General features: G+C 30.7%; 2 protein-coding genes across 2 annotated transcripts; one reads left to right on the forward strand and one right to left on the reverse strand.

Annotated features, from left to right (window-relative positions):
• Nucleotides 1-1,470: 1,470 nt before the first annotated feature.
• On the forward strand, nucleotides 1,471-2,505 carry TRIADDRAFT_21318 (uncharacterized protein; the record flags this gene model as incomplete). Its single annotated transcript, XM_002109663.1, has 1 exon — nucleotides 1,471-2,505. One exon carries the CDS (start codon nucleotides 1,471-1,473, stop codon nucleotides 2,503-2,505), a length of 1,035 nt encoding a protein of 344 aa, XP_002109699.1.
• Nucleotides 2,506-4,623: 2,118 nt separating this feature from the next.
• Nucleotides 4,624-10,111, reverse strand: TRIADDRAFT_21298 (uncharacterized protein; the record flags this gene model as incomplete). The annotated part of the gene is made up of 10 exons (XM_002110175.1): nucleotides 4,624-5,366; nucleotides 5,636-5,729; nucleotides 5,849-5,933; nucleotides 6,031-6,130; nucleotides 6,293-6,323; nucleotides 7,183-7,238; nucleotides 7,401-7,497; nucleotides 7,767-7,839; nucleotides 8,112-8,233; nucleotides 10,067-10,111. The coding sequence occupies 10 exons, from the start codon at nucleotides 10,109-10,111 to the stop codon at nucleotides 4,624-4,626; spliced, it is 1,446 nt and encodes a 481-aa protein (XP_002110211.1).
• Between the last annotated feature and the right edge of the window lie 218 nt (nucleotides 10,112-10,329).

Here is a 10,329-nt window from a genome sequence, read left to right on the forward strand (position 1 = left end):
CCTTACATACTATATTATTACTTATTTTCGCCAAGCAGTAATTATATTACATCCTTTAAATTAGAATCTGTTCATTGATTGGCATTTAAGTGTTTAACAGTGTAATTGTACTTGCACATAATATTAAGATGAAAACTTACAATTTATTCTCCTCCACAAACGGACCACACTTTACGAATAATTCTTGATATTATTTCTTTTTATACATCAGAAAATTAAATTATAACCGCATAAAAGATGTCGATGCATCAGCAATATTTCGAGGAAGCAACTACAATTTACAAGAACTGTAAGTTACTTCCTATATCATTCTTACATTTCCACGCATTCTAACGGCAATTTATTAAATTGATCTGGTATAATTGCTATAGAGTACTTAAGTTAATTGTTAGCAGAATATTGTTCATAGATAAATAGAAAAATTAACTCAGATATTCTTTTCTGATATAGGCACTTAACCCATAACCAAATAGCTAACTTTACTAATCCGAACAACGTACAATTTAACGCGCTTCGATTGCTGTAAGTGTTGCATTTATCTTTAATACAAATTTCAAGATCGTGTAGTCAATTAATTTTTGATGTCACAATTTTATGTTTATTAGCAATTTAAAGCAAAATCAATTATCAAGCATCTGTGGCAGATCAGATTTGCTAGCAATAGCACCTAACCTAGTAGAGCTGTATGTATTCTTTTTAAATATTTTCTGGATAAGTGGTTTAACTAATTAACTTATGACTTAAATTTCCGTAGAAACTTGGATTTCAATCAAGTCCGAATTCTAACAAGCAGATGCTTTAGAGCACTTTCCAATTTACAGAAACTGTATGCATTGGTATTCGTTCGATTTATTAATTTCAAAATCTTTAGCTTTAAAATTCTATTTAAGCAAGCATGCTTAAATTGGCTGTTAAATTCATATAAGTCAAGTTACATTTCATTTGCTTATAGGTCAATAATATCAAATCCGTTAGTAATTTTAAAAGGTATTTCATTCTATGGATCTGCTACATTAACTTCAATGTAAGTAAGCCTACATTAATTACAGTTTTAATTCATTTAAATCGAAGTATTAATAAGTGTAGTAGAAATTTAGCCTCAATGTATGGTCAATTTAATTAAGCTTTTTGTTAAGCCTTGTGAAAAAAGTTTTCATATTGTAAAAAAAAACTTAATCAGCTATACGGATTCACTAATTATGCCAAGAACTTGACATCGATTACAACGATATTATATCAATAGTTCATTAAATGAAAATATCATGCTAAAAATTTTCATATGCAAGTTCGCCATTTATCGAAAATAACTTCTGATATTGAGAGTCATAATTGGATAACAAATGAAGTTAGATTTCAGATTACCTCATAATTTTACATCTAAAATTTGTACAAATTTGCTTTAATATTTAATATCTAAAATCCTTAGAGGCTTTAATCTCAAACCTTTTAATCATGTTCATTTTCAAGTTTATGCTTTTTTATATTTTTAACCCAATATCCGTCATTAGAGCTTCCTCACGTGCTTATTTATGCTGTACAGTACCAGCTAAGATTACTGCGTGCACACCAGTTCCCGATTTAGATTCAGCATCAAGTTGTGAAAATATTCTCGCTCATACCTCTTTACAATTAGCTGTATGGGTTATGGGCATCACTGCTTTCGTTGGAAATATCCTTGTCATGTTTAAAATTCGTGCTAATAAAGATCGCAAAACAAGTAAGGCTACTGATCTAGTCTTTAACAGCTTAGCTCTATCCGATTTTTTAATGTCCATATACCTGTTTATTATTGCTGTTGGTGATATAATTTATCGCGATCGTTATGCTCAATATGCAGAAGAGTGGCTGAGCAGTCCAGCATGTGTTATTGCATCATTTTTAGTGTGTACATCAAGTTTAATGTCGGTTAGTATGATGCTGTTTATTGCCATCGATCGTTATTCCCTCGTTGTAAATCCATTTTCATCCGACGGAAGATATAAGCGAACTAAGACATCATTATTAATAGGATGGTTGCTGACTTGTATTTTCGTCGGTGTACCGATTATTATGGGTATTAATGAAACTGGAGATATGCGTTTATATCAGTTTAGTTCTATTTGCTCTCCAAGTAATCTAGACAATACATTCTATAGTGGTTGGATAGCTGTATTTGTAGCATTACAAATAATATGTTGGATATCAACCGTAATTATTTATTTGTTCTTATTAATGACGGTCGGTAAATCGCAGCGCTCAGTTCGTAGCAATGCCCGATCTCGTAATTATGCTATTGCTATCCGAATATCGCTTATTTTAATTACAGACTTGGTCGCTTGGCTACCCATCTATGCTATTTCTGTTATTGCTTTGATTAATGGCACCATCAATATATTTGTACTACAGTTTGCGGTTATTTTGGCAATACCATTAAATTCAGCGATTAATCCATATATTTATACAGCAACTGGAACGGCATGTTTTCTTCGATTAACTACTATTACGAGTAAAAAATCTTCGTCATGATTTCTAAACCAAGAAGAAATGGTCTTGTGATGACATATGAGGCAAACTAGACATTATAGGTTCGTATTTTTTTAATTCGAAACTCTTGTTGCGATGTAGTACCATAGTTTGTATAGTGTCTACAATATAAGAAATGACAAAACCATGCTTACATTGTACTTACTAGTATGCGAATTAATATGCTATTGTAGCTTAAGATAAGCCATTCTTCATTCGAAAAATGACAGAGATAAAGGTTATTTGCAATATGATATACCACTACTGGCCAGTAAGACTTGAAATGGCGTCCATAATCTATATAAGATTACACTTTAAAAATAAATTCAACTCTACATCTAATTACGTTATTAAGGTGATTCTGGTGATGATTGGATCAATCATATGATTAAAATAACTGATTAATAAGGTGTCTTCTGTTAAGAAAGCTGTCCATTCATAATTGCATTTGTTGCTTTAAACTAGTTGACTTTGATAGACTAGTGAATTAACCGAATAAAATCGTTCCAGATTAAAGTATAGAGTGACCATTGATTGTGAGCTTTATAAAAAGGCACGGGAGTTCTTAGGCGTTGTGGTAATAGTACGATATTTTTACTAGATGTTACGCAGATTTGGCTAGCCATCTAATAAAATAACTAAACGTTAGTGCTTTACGCTAGTCAATCAAACTTTTCAGGAAATAATTCGCAAGAGTTGGAAACGCAAAATGAGGATAAGGTCTTCATGACTTATCCAATATTGTAATGGAAGTTCTCATGATGGCATAAGAATTCTTAGTGACTTTAGCACATGGTCTAATTTGATATCGTATGACTGGAACTTTGAAGAATATAATCAAGAGAAGCAGCTTCATATCTCTACCGTGAATTGTAAAATATCACCTTTCGAAGAGTTTATTAAATAACAGTTAATCTCGTTTATACGAAGGTCCAATGTTTGCAATATATTTAAAAGTCACTATTATAACGTAGTTATGTATGCAATAGTTAGTGCCTTAAACGCTTAGTGTATACAAATAGCGTTATTAAAGATTTAGCAGGACTTGAATCTTTAAATATTGGCATATTGTAATCGCCAAGCTAATGAGTGTTGTAGCGCAAAATAGTTTTACACCGCTTACTCGGAACGTCAATATTATACAGCTGGAAATGCATAGAGTAGATTCAAGTAATAATATGTCTGTATTTATAAACTTTAGATATTTTAAATCATAATCATTATTCACTGCTTGAATTTTAGGTCGTTTATTTTCTCAGTCATTAATAGATTATAAAAGCAACGTCATTATTATAAATTCAGTTCCTTGATGATAAATAACTGCGCTTATAAAGATATCATATTTAATGAAATTAAATAGGTTTTCAGTTAGTAACTCCTACAATAGTGTCTAAATTAAGTGAGTGCATGGAGCTTATTAGCTAGTTTAGTTAGGTTTTGGCTATACCAACTTTAGTTAATAGTTAAGGAAGGAACTGATCACAATAATTAATATGTGGTTTACTTTTCTTGAAAAACTTAATATTTTTTACCAGCTACTATAAAGCATAGTATTATATGTCAATCCATCCTTATCTTTTATTACTTCAAGATGGGAAAGTCTAATTAAGTAAAATTAGTGGAAGTCTCTATAGCAATGGAACAGTTTACATTAGTAAAATCACTTTACATATAAGTGAATACTAACAAAGACAACAGAATTCGATTCTATTTTTAGAAGAGCAGACTTACATTCTGTAAGTCAAATCTGTAAAATATAACCTAAAAGGTAAATCCAAAACAGATAAATCTACAAAGCAAATCTAAAAGCTAAATCAACACTAAAAGTTTTATAGGTTCAATAAGTAATACAATATAATATGGCCTATTTTCTGTGCTACAGTATGTGATTCTTTCGTAGAAGTAGTTCATTAAAATAGAGATAAAATGAATCTTTTGGATACAATATTGTAGTAAAAGTGAATTAATCATATAGCGCTAAATCGATGCAATTAATCAATGGACCGAAAAGCTATCTATATTATGCAAGTTAATAATATTACAGTAAACGTAACTGCAATCAGTAAAATGGTATTCCTAATAAGAATGTTAAGAAAATATCCTGTTGTTATATTTACAACGTTATTTTTTAGTTATAATATGATTGATCGTAACAAAGACAACACATGCAATAGCCCAAATATTGATCACTGGAATCCATAGCCAGTGCTTAAAAGGCGATGAATAGATATTAACTTCATTTCCTAGTTTATCTCGAGCTTCTTTGCGTCCGTAATAAACTAACGTAGAAGGAATGACATATTGAACTCCAACGCCAGCATACGAGCCGGTAATACCAGCTAAAAATTCCAAATTCTTAGTAATAAGAGCCAAAGTTACAGGTGGTATGAGGGCTAGTAATGGAAAGACGATGCGGTCTATCCAAAATGGATAAATTTTATCTTCTTTTAGGAGCAAAGATTTTAGATTGTTACGTAATGTGACCCCAATAATTGGAAAATTAGAACTAAGAGTGAAAACTGGAAAGAGCGATAGGAAAAAACTGATAAATTTAACATGATAATGAGTAAAATTTAATGTATATAAATCTTCCAGCGAGTGAATTGGAAATGTAAATATGGCAGTGTGAGATAATAGCGCATAGAAGGCTAAAACAGTAACGTAATCTCCTAATAGAATATACATGACATGCTTTTTCTCACGAATGGGTGTAATCATCGATGGCAATGAATGTTGGCACATGAATGAATAAATACAGATGCCAAAAAATGTTGGAATACCAGCAAAATTAGCTACCGGTGGATGACCTCTAGCCTTACCACTACCTAGAAAGATGAATGTTATAGAGAGCATCATAGCAAAGGCTGAAGATTTGGAAATTGGTATTTATGACGGATATTGTAGAAGGAAGAAACGTAAAAATGCAAAATTAGTCGTTCATCATTACAATATTCATGAATTCATTGCTATCTACAATGGAATAATTTAATTTTATGTAGTGTAATGTAAAAAAATACACGTCTTATAAAATATAGGCGAATCTCTAATCGCCATAAATACTACTTAACTTCAATATTTTGAATTAAACTGTGATAAAAGTGATCATTAATTAAAGAAGTGATATTTAGCTCACCTAGCCACCGTAATATAGATGTTGTGACTTGCAAGTATTTTGTCTTTTGAACATTGAAAAAGACAAATGGTCCAAGACAGATGGTAAAAGCGGCCTAATTAAATTTTTAATACTATTATTTACTCTTCAATATCTTTTTGGGACATTTAACTGATGTACAGTCCTATTTAGTTTAGGAATTATTTCTGTTAGTGTGTTAGAAGGAATGCTTACTACAAAGATTCGATAAGCACCACCAACTGTAAAATTTCCCCAGCAGGGTAATGAAGTATTTAGTCCGGTTCCGTTTAAATCATTACTAACCAAAAATTAAATAATTAATAACAATAGCGGCACTTGGATAGTTAAGTTTTATTTAAATTATTAATTACGGATTGAAATTCTCTTGCACTTACCAAGCAACTTTGGTCAGAGATTTTGCAACGGCGACAGCATAAATTGCTAAATCGCCATATAGGTAAATACAAATACACAGATAGAAGAAATTGTTGCCAACTATAAATTTAAGTATGCCATAATAGAGAATAATTTAGTAATGAAAATCATATATGTAGTAATTGAAAAAAGTCAAAAGATTCAAGAGGCTTCCTATATTACATCCAACTTGAAGTAAAACACTTATTGGTAAAAGCCTCATATCTTGCAAAGATGAAATACCTTTATTGTAAAACATTCCCGCCATTTTCCCCTAGTTTACAAAATTTAATAAAGCATGTCGATTTAATGATAACCTTAATCTGGCAATAGAAAGAGATAATGCTCGCAATAGGAAAAGGATAAAAAGTGGAATCAATTTGAAATCAATTAGTCACTAAATTTATAGCATACGAGTATACTAATCAAATATGGGGCAGTATTAATTATTACTAATAAGTTTTAATTGCAAAAGTCGATTATTAACCTGGTATTGAAACATGATCCAATATCTATAAAGGCAGTAAATCACAGAAAGATTTTAACCGATGCAGCTATGAAATTAATTGATGAAAAGCTCAAAAGCATAGTCATTTGCTAAACTTATTTTGCTGATAGTTGTTTTGAGAAAAATCTATTAGTAGCTCGTTGTTTCTAATAGAAACGAGTTAGATGAAGATTTGAAATTTTGGCTTGCTAAATTAACTGATAAATGTCCAGGATTTATAAAAATATACTAAATTAAAATAGTGTTATCTGCTGGTGCCAATACCAATCATTTTAACGATTTGTACCATACATTAAGTAATAAAAGCATTACTGAATTTATTCTTTAACACGACATGAGCTCGTTTGATTACAACTTGTAGAAGGATTTAACTTACTATTGACGTGGAGATTCATTAAAGAATCTATCTGGAACTACTCTATTAGCTATTTTTGGCTGAATAACTTTATGTCAAGAATCAGATTGAAGATAGAATTCCTCTTAATTTCTTAATGCCTTAAATTTTTTTATCTGGCTATTGATTGTTGAATTACAGTTACGGTAATTTCTGTTATCTAATATTTCAATAATAATAAATTGCTATACCATAGATTTTAGCTAAATGCAATAGTTTAATAAAATTTACCAATTCTACTCTCTCTTTGATTTCAAATACATTGGATATGTATTCCCTCTTAATTTCTCCTAAAGTCCATATCAAATATATATGGATTAATCATGGCATTTATTAAACTTATAGCAAATGAGAAAGAGGATACTCTATTAAGATCAGCCACTTGTAATGTTTATCGTTAACAGAGCTTTATTATTTACATCAATTAGATTATAAGTCATAAATCTTACCATTAATTTCAATTTCGAGATACTTTCGAGTTTGAAGTACTGGCGTTCTTTCAGTATTGATTGATTTATCTGTTTCTCCTTCTTGATCGCTATTCGACTATAGATAACAGTAATTAGATGAGATTCTTAAATAATTTAATTGTACACTGCACTATTAAATATAATCATAAACGAATTCAAGTATAGCTAATATCTATAAAAGCAACAAATAAGCAGATACACGAACCATCAAAGGCTGATAAGATATTTTGGCATAAGTTGGAATATACAATAAGAGAGCAAAAGAAAGAAAAGGATGATGAGCATATCTTTAATATTAAGCATTGTTCGAAATCATTTGAAAGATTCCTTTACCTCCGATTCGACTTGAAATTGACCTGTTTTATCAAGTGCATTCGCAATTGCCATTGATTCCACAATAAATGTGGTAGTAATATAACTAAATCGAAATTGGAATGATTGAAATATATATTCAAATGTCTTCATGATTAACGCACACGGGAAATTAAGTGATAAATACGAAAACTACAGATAAACAGTAAGTAGTAGCACGGATGACTGGATACTTTACCAGGTACAGTACAGTATCTAGTAGTCAATAAATTCAGTAACTTATTTCGTATAGATTGGAATAATAGAAGCCAATACTGTCAGTTTATACTAAACACTGAAGATTAATATTCAGAGACTCCTATAAAGATTCATAGCTACCTGATTATTGCTAATAAGACTAGCATAATAGTGGCCAACAACCAACCAGTATGAGCAAAAGCTTTTGGCATGGTCAAAGCACCAACACCCACCACCAAATTAAAAACATAAATGAATCCAACCTAGTTCGAAAACAGAAACGGTGATCAATTTCGATTTTTGACTTACGAATGTCTGAACTAGACTCTTGAGTTTTGGAATGGAAGACACCAGAAATAGTAATGATATAGTATAGATGTGAATCTCAACGGTAGATTATAGAACATTTAGTTATTATCGTAGCTTAGTTATTCATTTATGTCTGTTGTTTTAAATTGACTATGACTAAAAATGGGTCAGAAATGGATAGGTACTGATTTATTGAGTCTACTAAATCCAAGTAGAAATTAAATCTAATTTTCCAAATAATTCAATATCCATCTTCGTATTATTCGTAGCGATAATCCAAATTGCGATTACAATTTGCTAATGAATAATTTCTTGAAATAAATGCTGGACTCTTTTTTATTCGCGGAGAAAAAAGGGTAAGTGCTTCATTTAAGTTCATATAAATTATACATACGACTACCATCTATCGACCAAATTTTATAACTTAACTAATGTTTGTAGCGCATTGGATTACAGTATCGTTTCTACATAGAAATAGATATGTAGAACTGTTACAAATCTTCTTCTTTGTAACAAGAAACCGGGTCTTAAACATTATCTTCACTAGTACTTGTGTTCCCAACTAACTTAGGGACCTATCGTAGTTGAACTAACTCTCAGCTACACAAAAAACTACTATTAAGTAATAGGTATAAATACTTTACTTTATTTTCGTTAACCTTAGTCGTAAAATGTACTAAAGAAAAAACGTAAGAATATTCTTAGCAATAATAGTCAAAAGATCCTGCAAATGACTAACTGGAACTGAGAAGCTAAGCTAGTGCTCCGCTTTTTATAGTCTCGCCGATGGTACACTTGTGAATATTCTTGAAATAGCGGCTTACACTGTACAGTATACATATCCTAAAGGCTCTGCAAAGTAATTGATCTTACACTTAAAAACATCTATTAGGAAATTAAGAATTTTTTCTTCAAGGTGAAACAAATAAAAAGAAATTGAAACATATTGAAACTATGTAGGCGTCGAAATGAATCAGATTATTTTAGGATTTCTAATTTAAACCTTTATTATTTATTATACTGTACACAAAGAGATCTTTACCTAATTTTTGCTATCGAATTCAATACTACTGTCAACTTGATGTTAACTTTTATGCCTTTAACACTAAATTACATCGTATTGCTTTCGATATAAAGTTGTTCATTGATTTGATGATGTTAATATAATGTGGGTCTGGTAAGAAGTATTCACCATTTCAAAAATTTAGAAAATGGTCCCTTTCCTGATCGGCGTATTAATCAACGTCACCTGGATTGTGATAGGGATGCATTTGGATACTTGTATGGAAAAGCAAATCAATAAATGCTAGCATAAAAGTACTTTATTCGAAGGCAAGTGACCTTTCTATAAGCAATCAGAAGATGAAGCTAAAATTTTTCGTTCATCAATCTTCCGATTAAAATTTTCCTATAGTTCGAGCTTCACCGAATTTTAATTAAAATTCTTTTTACATCTAATTCCTCATGTCTAAACTTAATCTAGACTATACAGTTGTAGGCACTGTAATCTAAAAGAAATTGGCCAGCGTTATTCACTATTTAGCAAAGCAATGATTTCGACAAAGAAGAGAGAATTAATAAAGTGACTAAATAGTATCAGTAAAAATCTTTCAAGTCGTACTAATAGAAAATTGACTATTTTTATCATCGAAGGTTTATTTAAAGCATGGATTCAACTCTTTTATATAAATTATTTGATATCATATTTATCGCAGCAGATAATTTTTGAATCCGTATTTCAAAAGAGAAAAAGTCAAGAAAACGGGTAGGGAAGAAAATTAACTTACGTAGGCCGGATAGCTCGATCCTACTTCAGTCAGTGACGAAGGCATAATTTAGATTGAATATACTGAATGATGATCGAAATGGCTAAAATTGCCTTCGTTGTTGGATTCAATGCCCGAAGAAATTAAAATAAAATAGACTAGTCTACTAGGGCTACTCAAAATTCGACTAGTCCACTCTTTTCCTTCCAATCTTTCAGGTACGGTAATTAGGCAGAAAATTGTCGATTTAGTCGATGACTTAATTAAGAAATTAATTCAGAACG

The sequence above is a fragment of the Trichoplax adhaerens genome, genomic scaffold (assembly GCF_000150275.1).
Source record: "Trichoplax adhaerens TRIADscaffold_2 genomic scaffold, whole genome shotgun sequence".
Lineage (NCBI taxonomy): Eukaryota > Metazoa > Placozoa > Uniplacotomia > Trichoplacea > Trichoplacidae > Trichoplax > Trichoplax adhaerens.